Source organism: Lutzomyia longipalpis, chromosome 3, assembly GCF_024334085.1.
Source record: "Lutzomyia longipalpis isolate SR_M1_2022 chromosome 3, ASM2433408v1".
In the NCBI taxonomy this organism is placed as follows: domain Eukaryota; kingdom Metazoa; phylum Arthropoda; class Insecta; order Diptera; family Psychodidae; genus Lutzomyia; species Lutzomyia longipalpis.
This window is the reverse complement of record NC_074709.1, coordinates 6,932,290-6,949,579: the sequence shown is the minus strand read 5'-3', so window position 1 is coordinate 6,949,579 and position 17,290 is coordinate 6,932,290. Positions and strand designations below refer to the sequence as shown.

The following is a 17,290-nucleotide window of genomic DNA, read 5'->3' as shown; positions in this document are numbered from 1 at the left end:
CGAATTTAATCCTCAAATTGGCACCACAAAAACCTTCAGATTGAGGGATATTTTTTCACATGAATTTTTAAGGGTTAAACCGTCAATAAATTGCAAAAAAATAAATTTAAAAATACTTTCTCTCAAAAATTCTTCAAAAGAAAAAATCTCTTTTTTCGTTTAACTGAAAATTTATTCGAGTCGAAACTTGGGGGAGAAAATTAAAATTTATTTTTGGCGATGACACCAACACGTGTTATGCAATAAATTCTCCAATAAACTGATGAGAAAATATTTATAAATTTATTGAAAAACAATCAGAGAATTATTCTCAAGAAGTGGAAGAGAATAATTCTTGGATTTATTTTCAGAATTTATTTTTCAACGAAATTTATTACACGGAATTTGTGTGCGAGGGAGGAATCTCACGGGGGATTTTCTTTCAGCGAGGAGATCTTTGGGGTCCGGATTGTGTGTGGAGAAATTCAGCCGCTGTGACACTGTGAATTTCCCAAAAGCAACTGAATTTCCGTTGTAATAAAATTCGTGGAGGAACTGAGCTGACCCACACACACGCGTCTTCACACCTCCATGCGCGAATTTTCGTGATTGTGGGAATTTTTAGTACGATGGGGCGTCCAAAGGAGCAATGGCGATCGCAAAAGCTCACATAAAAACACACAGAGTAGGTGAAGGAGGCTTACTCTGTGAGAGATTTGAATGTGAGCAACACAGAGATGTGGTGAAAATTGATCACAGAGTCTATTGAACAGAAAGGGAACAGGAATGACATCTGGTGAGATTTAGACAGAAAATAGAGTAGAAATCGCTATGAAAAAGTTCTTAATTATTCCGTTAGGCGACACAATAAAATTCTGGATTTTTTTAAAAAAAGATTGAGAACAAAATAATAGAAGAATTTGCTAAAAACGCTAAAAAAGAACATCTTTCTGACAGAATAAAAGATTTCGTTAACAGAATAGAAATTTTACTAACAGAATAAAAGATTTTGCTGACAGAATAGAAGATTTTTCTGGAAGAATAGAAGATTTTGCTCACAAAGAAGATTTTCCTGGCAGAATAAAATAATTTGCTAACAGGATAGAAAATTTCGCTATCAGAATAAAAGATTTTGCTGATAGAAGATTTTTCTGATAGATGATTTTGCTGATAGATGATTATGCTGACAAAAAAGAAGATTTCTCTAACAGAATAGAAGATTTGACTCACAAAATAGACGATTTTTCTGACAGAATAGAAGAATTTACTAACAGAACAAAGAAACTCTCATGCAGAATTCATGAATTGTTGATAATAACAGTTTGCTGACAATAAAAATTCTCGTTAACCGAACATATGAATTATTGTTTTACAGAATAGAACTAATTTCCGGCTCGAATTAAAAAGAAATCTGAATGATTTTTAAGAATTGCTGATTATGAGAATTTTTTCACTGAATAGAAGAATTTGTTAACAAAATAAAAGAATTTTCTGAGAGAATTGATAACTAAGCTTGCTGAATAAAATTTTCAAAGAATTTGCTGACAAGGAAGAAAATTTTCTCAGAATTAAAAATTAAATCAAATTCAAGTCATTTACAATAGCTGCGAATTTTCATTGAACACATGCGAGTTGTCCAATTACCGATCAGCGTCATCGTGAGAAGAATGCGATGGAGCCCCATAATTTTCCCTCGCACGGAAATTGCATCAAAAAGTCTTCTCGGAATTTTCCATTAAATTCTTTCTAGGTTGAAATTTTTATGGCCCTGAAAAGGAGGGCATGATTTTTCCATCTCAAGAAGAAAGTTTTCCCAAAGAAAATGGAGATTTTTTTTTGAGAAAAATAGCCCAGAGAGGTTTTATGTGTTTTGTGAGGATAAAAATAAAAGAGCGTCAAGTCAAAAATAAGCGAGTTTGTGATGAAAAGTCTGCGAGAGATTTTTTTTCTTCACGGATTTTACATTTTACCACCATCCTACGAAAATCACTGACATTTTCATCAGATTGATAATGAAATAATATATAAAAAAAGGTCTCCTCAAACATTCGTTCTCACGGTCTGCAGTAAATAATGAACATTAGCCCGTTTGGAGGACATCTTGAATGGGACAGCTTGTCGATTTATTTTCAAGTGTCGATGCAGTAAATTCCGCAATGCATCGTGCATGGGATTTTTCCTTTATTTTTCTCTTAATTAGTGGGTGGTGGGTTTGTTTTTTTTGCGATTTTCCCCACAGAATTGCTGGTCCGTGCGATTTTACGACGACTCTGGCCGCTGTCCAAAGAGCGACAATGTTGTGTGAAAGTTTGTGCAAATTATCGCCCAAACGGAAAGAAGTTTAGTAATAGTGAGTGATATAACGTTACGCGGCAAGCCAAAATGAATCAAGTGCTAAAAATTGAAGAAATTTCGAAATGACAAAAGGAAGAAAGCTCTATGAGTCAGATTAATTGTCTCCTGCATTGCGCATTTGTGAGATTAGGTACAAGAAACTTTGTAAAGAATATTGATACCTAAACGTTACAAATATAGAAATAAAAAATCAGAGTATGTTAGATAAAATTTTAGAGCTTGACAATAAAATGTTAAAAGTTTAAAAAAAATCAGCGAGTTAACGAATGAAACGTTTAATTTTCAACATAAATCATAAGAATTTAAGGGTAAAATGAAACAAATATCACGTTGTAGAACAAAACTTGAGAATTTCAGATAAAATTTTAGATTAGGTAATTCTTTTTTTCTTAAAGATTATTCATTAAATCTTTTCAATAAATGATAAAAAAAAATAAATTTAGGAAAGAACATGAGAATTTGAAAATAAAATGTAGGAATATTAGGAAAAAAAGTTAGAATTTCAGGAGAAATATAGTATTTGAAATTAATGGATAAAACGAATAAAAGTTTAGAGTTTAGAATTCTCTTTAACACTTGGAGGACCCAACATTTGGCACAACGCGGAGGATCAAATTGGTAATAACTACTAGTTGATAAAATATGCTCAATAATTAATTATTAATCAGTTTATTGAATGAGGATCGAAAGTTTCACTAATTCTTAATCTCCTTCAAGCATTCCTACACCTAATTACTAAATATTTTATTGAGAAAATCATCACTGAAAAAAAATGCGTCGAATCGATGCAAAATTGCCAATTCAAACGACTTTTTTAGCTGCAGTTTTGCTTAATTTATTATTACGCCTAAATCATCGCAAACTTTGATTCTTAAAGTAACTTTTTAGTCACTTCCGGCAATAAAATTAGTCCACATTAATGTTTTTTACCGAGGAAAAGTGAACAAGAGCATTTCATTTGGGAAATATGGGGAAACATAACCTCAAAACAATGGCTAAAATGTATGGGATTTTGATTGGTAGTTATTACCAATTTGATCCTCCGCGTTGGATTCTGACTTTGACCTCAATTATCTTCCAAAGAAAAGACTTTTCTCGAGATTTTCTTTCTGCTATCTTAAAGTAATTAAAATTCCCTACACATAGATGCTAAATTCATCGAGATAGGTTCAATAGATTTTATTCTATGACGATTTTTAGGTTCCAATTGGTAACAATTACCAGTAAAGTCCTCCGAGTGTTAAAAAAATCATAACCAAATATGAGAGTCGATTCTATTTAAAATCTTTTTTTTTACAGTTCATCAGTTATAAGTTTTTTGGAATTCTGAGTAAAATCTTGTAAGACTTTGATAGTTTGTTTTCTTTCTGTAATTCTGTTTTGAAGGAAAAATTACTTTTCCATGGCTCTTTCAAAATCCTTCTCACTGTTTTCTGGAATAGAAAGTCCCCTGTTTTCCTTTTAGACTGACAATTGAACAATTTAAAAACATTAACTGTCAAAATCTTTTAAAAACATTTCAATTTGTAAGAAAATAAAAGATTTTTCCCATAATTGATCCCATAATCTCCATTCACGAAAAAATCACCAAATATTGCGTATTTCCTCTCATCACAGGACATGAATCATACTTTAATCTCATTTCCACATTCACATCATCACAATTTGAGCTGCTTAACACTCGGAGGACTTTACTGGTAATTGGTACCAATTGAAACCTTAAAATCGTCACAGAATAAAATCTATTGGACTTATCTCGATGAATTTAGCATCTATGTGTAGGGAATTTTAATTACTTTAAGATAGCAGAAAGAAAATCTCGAGAAAAGTCTTTTCTTTGGAAGATAATTGAGGTCATAGTCAGAATCCAACGTGGAGGATCAAATTGGTAATAACTACCAGTCAAAATCCCATACATTTTTGCCATGGTTTTGAGGTTATGTTTCCCCATATTTCCCAAATAAAGTACTCTTGTTCACTTTTCCTCGGTAAAAATCATTAATGTGGACTAATTTTATTGCCGGAAGTGATTAAAAAGTTACTTAAAGAATCAAAGTTTGTGATTATTTAGGCGCAATAATAAATTATGTAAAATTGTAGCTAAAAAATTCGTTTTAATTGGCAATTTTGCATCGATTCTACGCAATTTTTTTTCAGTGACGATTTTCTAAATTAAATATTTAGTAATTCGGTGTAGGAATGCTTGAAGGAGATTGAAAATTAGTGAAACTTTCGATCCTTGTTCAATAAACTGATTAATAATTAGTTATTGAGCATATTTTATCAACTGGTACTTATTACCAATTTGATCCTCCGCGTTGTGCCAAATGTTGGGTCCTCCAAGTGTTAAAAAATACATAGAGAATCATTAAAAAAAATTCTCTCAAGAGAGCACTTGAATTCCTTCTGTGAGAGCGCGCAGAGGATGCGGTTATTAATGTATTGTGTAAGAGTGAAATTCAAGGGAAAATCACTCTCGATGAATCCTCATGGGATGTTGAAATATTTTTCGTTGTTTATTGCTGCCCTCACTTTCATTAAAGAAAAAAAAAGTTCTATGTACAAGAATAAGTTCAACAGCGCGCTTCATGTTTACGATTCAAATTGGCTGTGTGCCAGTTAGCAAGTGAAAATATAAATTTACAACGATCACGTACTCTCACTTGTTGGATGTAATCATTCATTTAGTGAGGAGGCCCACAGTGAGTCCCTCCATGAGACGTTGGGGGGAAATTCTAACGATTTTCTAACGTATTTTGGGCATTTGAATCGATAAGGCGCCTAAAGGTAGACTTTGTGGGGGAATTTTGAATAAAAAGAAACGTCCAAACTCACCTGATTGAGGATCGTGTTGGCTTCCTCCTGAACTTCCATCTGGTAGTCCCGCGATGGTTGTGGCGAGAAGCTAGCCGTTGATGATGGTCGTGGTGATAGCTGGGGTGCCTCATAGCCGCCGGATTCATTGTAATGCGGGAATACTGTCTGAGGCAGGCTCTCGTACGGAGCTTGATGTCTCGCACCGGCTGGGGACACATTTCTGCGAGTGATTTGTGATTTTCCACACACAAATACGAGCGCGATCGCAGAGAAATGGACACAAAATTAAAATGAAATATTTCGAAACATCACAAATGCACCAGAATTTGCGATTGAATTGCAGGGGGGGTGTATATTGGGGTGATCAGTGATCATTTAGCAGGGGAATACGAAGCGTTAGCACGGTTAGAGATGGATGAGAAGCTGGGAGATAGCGCGATCGTGGTCTGATCGCATTCAGTGTATACCTGTATGGTAGGTTGATGTGCTGTGGAATTGGACTAAGCTGTGAAACAGGACTCAAGGGTGGAACAGTCGATGAGCATCTCGATGATCCATTGCTAAGACTCTCTTTGGCCACTGCATTGTTTCTACGAGATGATTTATTTATTTTTATTTTTTTTAATGTAGATTTATTAGTTTTTTTTCTGATTAATTTGTGCTGCACTCAATACCAGCAATGATCAGTGCATGATCGCAGGTGCATGATCAGTACTTACCTCTGAACCACGACTTTTATCTTATTGCCGGCATTTTTGAAGAGATGCTGAGCATCTTCATGTCGAAGATCACGACTATCGTAGTCTTGAATCTTTGTTATTATATCCCCGCGTACCAATTCGCCATAGGCAGGACTTCCCAAAGTCACCTACAAAACATGAAAATAAAAACAACGATCACAATCAAGGCGAAATTTTCCGTTTTGGCTATCAAAATACATTTTATTATTATTCTCTTATTTACACCATCAAACTTCCCCTAGCAAAAAAAGGGAAAGCAATTAAATAAGCGTCTTGATTTACGACATTTTGTCAGTTGAGTGATCTTGAGGCGTACTCAGAGGATCACTTTGTAAAATAAATTGCACCGCATTATGATTAATGCCAAAAGATGGGCTTGTTTAGTTTTTCAATAAAATCGCACTGAAAATTCATAAGATTTCCCCATCGCGCCATTTTTCATTGCAGCAGCGTGCGGTGATCGCGATGGGAGAGAGAAATATGAATATGATCATGAAGGAGCGAAATATTTATTTTCAGACGCATCCATAATCCATAGAATTGGGTTAATTATCGCGGATTTTATCTCAGATTTTATTGATGTTTAAAGAGTTTTTATGTCTGTGTGTGGGGAATAAAATTAAAATATTTAATGGGAATTTTTAAATTAATGGGATAGAGGTAGGTACTTGAAAATGAAAATCTAAGAATTGTGTGAAAAAAGTGTTTTGGTACGAAACAGAAAATAAAGAAAACTTCTAAAGAAGAAAGATATTTTAAAAGAATAAAACTAAAAATAAAAGATCTTCTTTAATTATTTTGAAAAAGTAAAAATTTTAATAAAAAAATAAATAAATATTAAACGAAGTAATAAATAAAAAGAAAATAAGGAAAATATTTATTTAATTTTTTAAACGAATTTATAAATATTAAAGTTAAAACGGTTAAAACTAATATTATATTTATTTAGCAGAAAAATTGTTTCTTATTCATAATTCTTAAAAATTATTTTAAAGATCTGTCTTTTAGTTTAGATTTTTTTAAATCCTAACAGTTTTGATGATTTTCTTTTCTAATGAAAAAAATACTTAAAAAAATCTTTTCCATTATTGTGGATTCCATCCCTTTGGATGATTTCCCTTAATTTAAATTTTATTTTTTAAATTCTTTCAATAATAGAAGATTAAAAAAAAAAACAACACTATCCTTTAATGCCTTTTATACATTTTTTTTTAAAATTTTGTTATTAAATTTACTCTTCTATCAAACTTTAAGGTAAAAAAATCAGACATTTGTTTGTTTTTCTTTCTCTTGCGTTCATCGTGATGAAATTTTCATCTCCCTATCTAATGATCTTCATAAATCATTGAGGTCATGATCTTCCTCGAAATGCGATCGTGTCTCACAAAATCACGCTTGTTTTCCGCGAGACAGTGGGAAAAAACACCGCAGACGTGAATTTAGAAGAAGAATAAAAACGAAATTTGAGTCAGAGGATCACTCCACGCCTCGGAAAAAATAAAGTTTTTTTTATTTCTCAGAAAGATCAACGTTCGGACTGATTTTTTTTCGCTCAAACAGTCTGGAGGTCTGGGTGGGAATTTTCAGGTCATTTTTTGTGGGATCTCTCGAGGGAGTTTTTGATTGTATTTTGAGGGCTTGTAATACAAATTTTTGCCGTTAATTGATCAGTGATCGAGGTGATCGATGATCAGATCAATCAGGGAGGATTGGCGCAGGAAAATCGGGTGAGATCGCAACGGATCATGCGCGATCACTGAAGATAAATAAATTGGGATCATTTCAATTGAATTTCACGCTTCATTTGCACGATCATGATGATCATCATGGCCTCTGTGTGGGCTAAAATTTGGGGCAAACTTGCAAAAATCTGCAATATTTTCCCATCATATGAAGATTTCTTGATCTCTCGCGCGCGAGTTGTTAAGAAAATGTTTTGTAAATGTTTTTTTTTGTTCGCAAAAGAATAAATAAATTTTACACGATACAGTGGGAGTTTGTATGAGGAGTGAAGTAAGGCAGATTGCGCGAAGGAAAAAATTGGCGAAAGTATGAAAAGAAAATGTGAGAATTTTCCTATTAGTGAAAGTCACACATTTGACTTTAGGCAATGCCCTCTCAAGGAAACAAAAAGGCGCGCAATTAGCATCAACCCAATTTTGCAATTTTCTTTTTTATCTCTTACTGCAATTTCGTAATGGTGTCAAGGTGAGGTGTGCAGGGGGATAAAAATAAAATTGTGTGTTTGCATGAATGCGGTATGTTACCTTTGTGATGATGAGGGGTGTATCTAAGTCACTGCCACCCACGAGACGGATTCCCCATGGAGTTTTGGCACCGTCTCGCTGCAGAATCACCACAAATTCATTCAATTTGGGGCTCATTTGTCCCCTCGTTTTGCGTTGCGGCTAAACTAACTAAATAACTCAAAAAAGGCGGACGTTAATTTTAGCCACTTGGGCTACACCAGCAAATTTTCAAAATTAATCACTTCTCTGGTACTTTTTTATCTCCTCAAATTCACGCACTTCTCGCAGAATTTCTTAATTATTTTTTCCAAAAAAATTTTTTTTTTTCCAAAAAATCCACACGAAAGATCCGAAAATTGATCGTTGGCGAAGAAAGTTTTAATAAATTGAAAAATCCCCCGTGTGCGTGGTTTATTCTTCGTGCAAAGCTGCCAGTGTACTAATTTGAGAATTTCATCTCTCTGCAACATTCACTCTCTCGCGTGATATGCCGCACATCCTCAGAAAAAGAAAAGATCCACGTGATTGTCGGACAGAGTCGAAGCATCCCAAAAGTCAATTGCATTTCTCCCTCCCGCCATAGCACACGATCACCACATCTCGTTCAAATTCAATTCCCCAAAATGCCAGGAAGTTGCGACGTGCCAGAGAATTTGTGTCACAATAGGGAGGAGAGATTGGATCATGCAGTTGTAAACACGGAAACTTTCACTCTCAAACGGAGATGATCCATTGCGCGGGAGTTAAATGATACAAAAGATTAAACCATTTTCTTAAACATTTCTCCAAAATAAACGAGCGTTGAATTGTTTGGAGAAGCAAAGCAGCGCCACGAAAAATGTGTTTATAGTCAAATTTTGGGGGAAAAAGGGAAATTCCGGGGAAATTCTGAGAAAATCTCACATAAAAGAATTCTTTTAGACCAAAAGAAAGGTCATCAAAAGAGGAAAGTCTTTAAAATTTAACGAGTTTTTCTCTGAAAATGTGGAATGAGGAGAGTTGAAGAGTTTTCTAGATCGATAATAGTTTAAAGGATTTTCAGAAGTTATGAAAAGCGTCAAACGTTAGATAAGAATTGTCAAATGTTATATTAAAAGAAAAAGATATTAAGATATTTAGATATTTACAAATTATTTCAATAGACCACAGAACTGTCTTCAACTTACAATAGAAAAAAGAAAAATATTAATGAACAAAATATAATACAGTAAATGAAGAGAAAATTGTGAAACGTTAGAGAAAGAACGTCAAACGTTTGGAAAGAAATATCGAGCGACAGTTAGGAACATTAAATGCTATAAAATGCGTAAAAAATTTGAAATAATTAAATATAGAACTTGTCAAACGTTAGAAGAGAATTGTCAAATGTTGAAAAAGAAAATGTCTAATGACGAAGAAACCTTAAAAAAAACGCCAAATTTTCGAAGAGAAATGTCAAACGTAAAAATAAGGTTAAAGAAAATCCTCAAAAACTACCAATTTAAAATGATATAGCCGTTAAAATGGTTTAGTTTAGACGTTCTTTTTAATCCTTTTTTAGCGTTAAAACATTTTCTTCTCTTAAATTCTCAGAAAATATATTAGTCAGTAAAATTTTCTATTTAATCAGAAAAATCTTCTATTTAATCAGAGAAAGTTTCTTAAGAAATAAACCTTTCTTTGCCATTTATTTTCATTTATGTTTTCTTAATTTTTAGACAAGGTATTTTACAATTTCTCTAAATTGTTATTCAAGGAGCAGATAAAGATCACGAAGACCTCTCTAAAGGAGTTTATTCATTGATATATGAAAAACTTCCTCATTCACAAATCAATTTTGACTCATTTTTTTTAATCTTGTAAAGAATCTAAAAGAATAATAAATCGTGAAAGAAACTTTCTTTCCAATTTTAGATCAATTAGGAAAAAGCCAGAATTGAATGCCGAAAATACAAAAAAAAATTGCATCACCTTTTTACATTAATTTCTGTCCCAGAGGAAGTTTTTCACACATATCGATGAAAAAACTCCTTCTGCTGGCATCAAACTGGTTCAATTAAGTGAAATTAATTTCTATTTATCTATTGAAAGATAAAACCTTAAACATTCAACTCTGTCTTAAAATCCTTATAAGAAGCTTCATGAGGAAATCCCACAGAAAAACAATAATTTGGAACTTAAATATCAACCACATTGTGTTGATGAGACGAAAGAGAGCAAGAATAATGAAGAAATGTTGGATTAATATCTAAATAATGGGACAGAGTGTGTTGAATTTTCTTCTTACTACTCAACAGCCGCCCTACCAGGCGTCTCCACTGTGATGCGACGTTGCCGCATTTCCTCCGCATGTTTCATTCACATTTTAATTAAGAGAAAAACTTCTCGCATATGGGGAAAATGTTGGAAATTCTCGTTTTTTTTTTTTCAAATCTCAAAAGTACATTGTGTTGCAAAATGTGTTATGATTTTTCTAAAAATACTCGCGGTATGGCTTCCCAGAGCACACAAGTGTTTCACTTGATGCGTAATTCAGCGGCGGTGGGAGGGAGGGAATGGTTGGTTGTGAAGATCACTTGCTGCACTTTATTTGCCACCAATCATATGTAGAGCATAGCAGAGGAAAAATTCCGGCGTGATTTTTTTTTGCTTTACTTACGGCCTCGTCGACGAACTGAACCCTCTTCTTGGTGCGCGCTGTAAAGGTCGCGGGGTCGGGTTTGTTTTGCGGAATGCGCCAAAAAGGTGGACGTTGGTAGGACATTTGGGGGCACTTTTGTTGGTTACACTTGTGGCACACACTTGATGGATTAAATTGTCGTGGAGTGAAGGTGGTGGTGGCGGAAGAAGCACCAGGAGGGATTACACGTTGATCTTTGGGGCACAAATTGACGCGCTTTCCGTACGAGATACTCTTCGTGTCTCTCTGGGGCAACTCATTCGGTCGTGCGGCTGCCTGAATCGTTCTAACACATAAACGAAATTTTATTGGCAAATCGAAATTTGTTTTCATTAACACTACACTGCTAAAGAAAATGCGAATTTTCTTCGAGAGGAAAAATTTTTTTCTTGAAAATTTTAACGATTTTCTCTGTGATTTTCCTGGCAAAGAAAGGATTCTAGTTTTCCTTGTTCATTAAATTCAAAGGATTTGATTTTGTGGCCAATTTCTAGCAGTGTAGGTAATTCAATATCACAATTTAGTTGTGCCAGATTTTTCTTAATTTTCACGCAAAGAAAATTTTAACCAAAATATTGCGACAATGTGGGAGAAAAAGTGCGAAGAGGAGGAAAAATCCACGAAAAGCTGTGAAAGTATTTTAATTGTTGTCAAGCAAAATGACGAGATGGGACACACAGAATGAAATATCAAAGAAAACATGCTCATAATGCTCTCCTATTTATAAACCATCACACACATCCCAAATGGATCCACTGACCCCTTGAGTCGCGCGTAAAAGAGTAAAGAAATTGTCTCATCGCCTTGAGACTTTCCAACGTGCCATGTTTTTGGTCAGTTAACTGATTTAATTATGCCCACAAACACAATGATCATCAATTTCTATTTTAGATTAAGCACTACAAGTCGCTATCGCCAGAGGAAGTCCAAAGATGCACTCTGAAAAAAAAATTAGCCCCAAAATCGGAGCTTTAATGAGCAATCATCGAGATAAGCGCGGCATAAATGAAAGTTTTATCCATTTAATCGTACAAGAAAACACGATTAAATCAAAATGAGACAACGCAATTTTTGCCACTGAATCTGGGAAAGATATAGTCATGTGTGGGAAAAAGTCTGCCAGGAAAGTCATAAAAATTTGCCCTTCATACACTTTTGAGAGTTTTTTTTTTATTTTTAGGGGCACCCAAATTCCTAATTTGCCAATTTTCTCTGTGAGGATATATTGGGAAATTTTCACGTAATGCCAAGAAGCTGTCGAAAGGAATTTGCAACAAGTCAGATTTATTGAAAATGATGTGATTTCTCCCATAAAACTCATTAATATTTCATTGAGCAAAAGCATTAAATGAAAATCAAAAATGTATGTAGATTAATATTTGAAATATTCAAGCTGAAAATTTGCCTAATTAATCAAAAGAAATAATATTAAATACGAGTTTTGTGCAGAATTATATAACACAGGATGTCCCATGTGAACTGCAGATAAATTTTGCGAGGAAAGAAATTTATATTTATTTAATTTACATAATTAAAAATTTAGCTATTAAATGAGTTTTTTTGCGCTAAAATTAAATTTTGATGACCTGTCTTATATTACAAAAAGTTCAGTGATTAAAGGAGTTTATACGATACTGTATGAGAAATATTCATGAGAAAATGATTTGCTCAGAAACTTTAACAATGACGTCACTATTGTTTTGTCAAGATCTTACGAAGTTTTTAACAGAATTTCTCGATTTCCATTGTTTTAACGTCTTAAGGGGGATCTCTTTTGAGACCTAGTGAAATTAAATGTTTTTATTTTTCTTGGGGTTTTTCTTAAACTTGGTTTTCCGGTGCTGGTCACATTTAAAGACTTATTATTGAAGAGTAAGAAAATCCACTTTCCGCCATTTTATGTGCAACGCCATCTTGAGATTTTTCTCAAAACACAAAGGTAGGTTTTTCTCAGGATCTACTGGATGGATTTTGATGGGATAAAAAAGAAATGAAAGAGGAAATACCAATGCAGATTTTGATGTACCAGAATTTTGAATTTCACTTCTGGGACTGAGAAAAGTAGAAAACGTCAAATATATCTGAACAAAAATCTCAAAATGGCGAAAAGTTATTTCCTTACCCTTAAAAAATTAGGCTTCAAATGGAACAAGGTTTAAGAAAAAGCCCAAGAAAAATGAAAACATTAAAAACTGTCAATTCTAACATTTGCCTAAGAGACCCCCTTTAACAGCTTAACACAACAGTTCAGCAGGATTCCTTTTAAGGTATTCAAGATTTTCAAGGTGTTAAAAGAAAAAAATAATCTTTTCCAAGGGCTGTCTCGCTAAAACACGACGTCTTTAAGAAGTCTCTAAAAACAAGTTATTTGTTGTGAATTTGTATTTAAATCATTTAAATAGTTCTTTTGACTTCCTAGATTCTAAGACCTGTTCTAAACAAAGACGAAAAGTGATCTAAATTCTTCAGATTTAAGAAAAACGAAATCATTACGATGAAAATTACATGTTCCAACTGATTTGTTTTTTTTTAACTGCAAGAATTTTAAAATTAAAAAAAAATTGTCCATTTTATTCAGATTCAGAGTTTGCAATTCATTAAGTTCTTGAATACTTTTTTAATGAAAGAAAGGAGAGTAGTTATATAATTCTAGCAGTTCCATTGGCACACCCTGTATACTCTACAAATATTTTCTTCTTCCTTTGCAAAAGAATAAAAACAGGAGATTTTTTTTAACTTTTCTTTTTATTATTTGTTTTTAAATAAAATACAATGAGATAAACAAGAAAATGAGAGATGGAGATTTTTTTAAATTACGGGAACCATCAATAAATAAACTTATTCGTACTGGTAGTGCGTCTTCTGTGCTGTTGGTTGCTTGTAGGACGCGGAGGGGGAGTATTGGTGGTTGTGGTGGCGATGATCGCTAAGATGTGGTGGGGCGGGTGTCTTCACGACAATATCAGTTGGCTCACGCACGACCTCAGCCTTGAAGCCCTCCTTGGGGTCAGCGGTGTACGTGACGGTACGGATGAAGCCATCGGAATCAACAACGGAATAGCTACCCTTGATCACACCCCCATCGCGGATTTCCTTGCGGTTCTGGTAGTTTGTGTACTCATCGTCCTTAACGTCGAACCCAAACTGGTAGGAAGAGTTGAACTGCAAAGGGAAAGGAATGAGAAATCAAAAATTTTCTTTTGATATTTTGTAATATGGCGCGACAGGCGTGTGATCTCCACCCACTGACGGGGCAGAAAAAAAATCAGCACAACAACTTTGTAAATGAAGTACAGGTAAAATGCGATTGTGAGGGGACAAAATAGGCGCATAATGTCGCGATCATGTAACGCTCTCACGGAGGAATGGCGTACAGATGGAGAAAAAAAAAACAACCAGCACCAGGTCTTTCATCTGCGCGATCTTTTTTCCCTCCACGCTTTGCACATATTTTCAATTCAGTGAAAGTCCACAATCCAGATCGTTCTCACAGACTTTTGCATTACCGATCACCGCACCCAAAGTAATGGCCAAACTTGCGCCCCAGAATTGCATTTTGTGATCTTGCGTGGTTGCGATCCTTCACTGATCACCATTTTCGCGTGTCCCTTGGCCGCCATTTTCGCGTAAAAGAAGAAGTTGAAGAAAAAAGGCAAAAGTCCAAAAAAAAAACTGAGCAAAAATGGTCAAAATGCAATTAAAAATAAAATAAATGAGCTTCGGGTTGATGGCAAAAGCAAGTTCAATGGCTACACACAAAAAGATTTGCAATCGCGCATGCAAAAGGAAATTAGCATTAAAATACCCCGGAGTTTGATCACACAAGCTTGAATTATTATTTTTTTCTCCTTCAACAGACCAAACGAAAGTGTAAGTGGTCAGTGAGAGTTGATCGCGATTTCACGGCATCGATCACGCAAGACGGGGAAATGGGAGGTGATCTTCGTTACCAAGAGCACCTGGTATGTGTATTAACTTACATCATGATCTTCCGGTTCCTCGTCCTGGTATGTCTGGCGGTGGTGGGATGCCTTTCCAGGGGATTTATAGGTACTCTGAGGACTCGCGTAGTGGAGCTTGAAATTGAAGAGATTTTGAAAAATCAAATTAACGTCTTTTTTTTATCAATTTGCAGTGGGAAACCAGTTGCGAGAAAATCTTGCAATTGGAGTCAATGTCTTTGCACTTTTTTTTTATGACTTTCCCCGCGATGTGATAGCACATCGCAACATATCTCGTGCGAGTTGACGGTCAACTTTGCATAATTGCAATCAATTGACGATAGCATTGCAATAAAGGTTAAGGTGAATTTCACTCTCTATTACCTGCTGCTGCTGTGGCTGCGTCTGTTGCTGATGGTACTGTCGGACAGTGGGTGAGGCATATGATGCCTTTGGCTGAAAGAGGGTTAATGCACCCAATATGAGAGGGATATTGCTCAAAAAGCATCACTCAAGACAAGAAAAAAATCCTTACAGCTTGCGATGGGTGTGAGTAGTGCGATGATGACTCCTGGTTCGAGGATTCATAGATGGGTGTGGCTTCAGCTGATGCGTGTTCTCCAGCACCCTGATTAGCTTGAGCCAGGTGTGCGTAGTATTGGCGCAAATAGGCAGGATCCACTGTAGTTTGAGCCCGTGGCTTTGGGTAGCCGGCAACCGTTGCAACGATCACGAGAAACGTGGCAATTTGAAAACTCTTCATTTTTTCTTAATTTGGTTCTTGTGTGGCACAGCAAAATGCAAAAAATAAGCACTGAAAACTCCTCTAAAACAACAACTTCTTCTCTAAAAGCAGAAAATTCACCAACAACCCCGAACACGGTGCGCAAGTTGATGTTAATCCAATTATCCAGGCGATACTCAAATGCTGAACTGGAACGACGTCGGTTTTATAGTGGTGGCCACTTTCGACGGGTTACCTCCGTCTTGGAATCTTGGTGGGGAAAATTGTTACAAGCGAGCCACGGAGCTATCACCGCCACACCACATCGAGAAAAACGGAACACACCCACCTTTTTGGACACTTCTTTTTCTCACCTTCTAACGCGCATAAGATGGTGGAGAATCATCACAAAAGGTGCCCGCAACAGCATCATTCAGCGCCCAAATTTTCAAGGTGATGCCTCGCGCGCAATTGCCGCGCATTCATCTTAATGCCAAGAGGGCAGCTGCAGCTTGAAATTCAAGCTCATCAACACATCCATTGAGGTACTGGAAAATTTTTCGGGCAATGCAGCATGAATGGGTAATTATATAATTTTGCAAATCCATTGATTTTTTTCTCTCTTCAACTTAACATTATTACATTTAACCCAACCCGCCGGTCTTGATCTGCGTGTGATTTGAGAAAAATCAATGAGAACGCGAGAGGAAATAACACCGACCGACAAGTTTTGTGGCCGTTGGTTTTTCTTGTTTAAAATTTATCTATTTTTTTTTATACAGAGTTGATGAAGGGAGGAAAAATTTGGCATGAAAGATTGGAAAAACTTTAAGAAATTCTTCTTAGAATAAAATGTTCTTTGTTGAGGTTTTTTTCAATGTGAATTGCAGTTGAAAAGGGAAAGAAAACAGCAGTATTTACGCTTTCCAGCCACGTTTCGGCTTTAATTCAATTTATCCGTTTTATTTTTTGATTTTCTTCAGCGTTATAAGAAATAAAATTTGCAAAATTATTCTGATTTTGTCAAAAATCTCTTCTTGCAACTTTAGAGTATTCTGACAAAAATATTGCAAGATTTTGACATTTTATTTCTTTTTCCTTAGCCGAGTTAAAAATGGAAAAATAATTTTTCAGATTTAGGAACTTTCTAAACAATTTTTGAAAAAGTTAATTTTGTTTTTATTTTTATAGCACGGCATTAGAATGTTTCAAAAATATGAACTGTAAAAATCTTACAAAAATTTCTTATGAGATAAGCGAAAAAGATTTTTTTTGACAAAATCATCGACTCTTAAAAATCAGATCTTTTATTTTTGTCATTTTTGTAGGAAATCTTTATATAAGATCTTGATCTTGATATAAGATTTTATAGAATGTTGTCAAATTTTCTTTGATTTTCTTGAAAACAGCAAGTTTTATAGCTTCTTATAGTCAAGACACAATTTTTGCTATAAAATATATTTTTTTGTTCCCAGTCAAAGAATCAATATTGTCAATTTTGCTTTATTGATTTCCTTTAACTTAAACTTAAAGAAAAATTAAATATTGGGCCTTTTTCCCTCGATCAAGAAATCCTTGAAATTCGCTTGAAATCTTGAAATTTCTTGGTCGCTGAATAAGGCCCATTATCAGTTAAAATTTAATTCAATTCCCTGCTTTTCATTGCTTCTCAAATTAAACCCTAAATAAGAAACAAATACGAATTAAATTAGAGATCAAATCAGTAACTTATCATTTTTTGCTGCACAGTGTAATCATACATAACCATCTCGCTTAATTTTCTATATATACCAAGACTTTAGGTTGTATGTCTAATAAAATAAAAA

The 17,290-nt window shown here is 34.6% G+C and overlaps 2 protein-coding genes and 1 long non-coding RNA gene across 26 annotated transcripts in view; 1 reads left to right on the top strand and 2 right to left on the bottom strand.

Annotated features, from left to right (window-relative positions):
- Window positions 1-11,485, bottom strand: part of LOC129791722 (PDZ and LIM domain protein 3) — a 29,446-nt gene extending 17,961 nt beyond the window's left edge. For 6 of the 24 annotated variants that reach the window (XM_055830032.1, XM_055830035.1, XM_055830034.1 and 3 more), the window contains exons 1-4: window positions 10,779-11,485; window positions 5,871-6,019; window positions 5,619-5,741; window positions 5,170-5,371 (exon numbers count right to left, since the gene is read on the bottom strand). In XM_055830032.1, the coding sequence (XP_055686007.1) occupies window positions 5,170-5,371; window positions 5,619-5,741; window positions 5,871-6,019; window positions 10,779-11,132 (828 nt within the window). In that variant the 5' untranslated portion in view covers window positions 11,133-11,485. Of the gene's footprint in view, window positions 1-5,169; window positions 5,372-5,618; window positions 5,742-5,870; window positions 6,020-8,158; window positions 8,736-10,778 lie in introns of those variants that run through there. The other 18 variants (XM_055830045.1, XM_055830047.1, XM_055830046.1 and 15 more) reach the window with 4 other exon arrangements.
- LOC129791726 (uncharacterized) lies at window positions 10,712-13,589 on the top strand. Its single transcript, XR_008750738.1, has 2 exons — window positions 10,712-11,632; window positions 11,691-13,589. It is a non-coding gene; the product is annotated as an uncharacterized LOC129791726 (long non-coding RNA).
- LOC129791725 (uncharacterized) lies at window positions 13,526-15,667 on the bottom strand. Its single transcript, XM_055830061.1, has 4 exons — window positions 15,276-15,667; window positions 15,125-15,196; window positions 14,780-14,875; window positions 13,526-13,961 (listed from the first exon to the last, which is right to left on the bottom strand). Exons 1-4 carry the CDS (start codon window positions 15,501-15,503, stop codon window positions 13,638-13,640), a joined length of 720 nt encoding a protein of 239 aa, XP_055686036.1. The 5' UTR covers window positions 15,504-15,667; the 3' UTR covers window positions 13,526-13,637.
- Between the last annotated feature and the right edge of the window lie 1,623 nt (window positions 15,668-17,290).

Coding starts and splice junctions, on each gene's coding strand:
- LOC129791725 (XM_055830061.1), bottom strand. CDS start 15,503: ATGAAGAGTTTTCAAATTGCCACGTTTCTCGTGATCGTTGCAACGGTT. Junction 15,197..15,275: donor ACTCACACCCATCGCAAGCT/GTAAGGATTTTT, acceptor ACCCTCTTTCAG/CCAAAGGCATCATATGCCTC. Junction 13,962..14,779: donor AGGAACCGGAAGATCATGAT/GTAAGTTAATAC, acceptor TTCCCTTTGCAG/TTCAACTCTTCCTACCAGTT.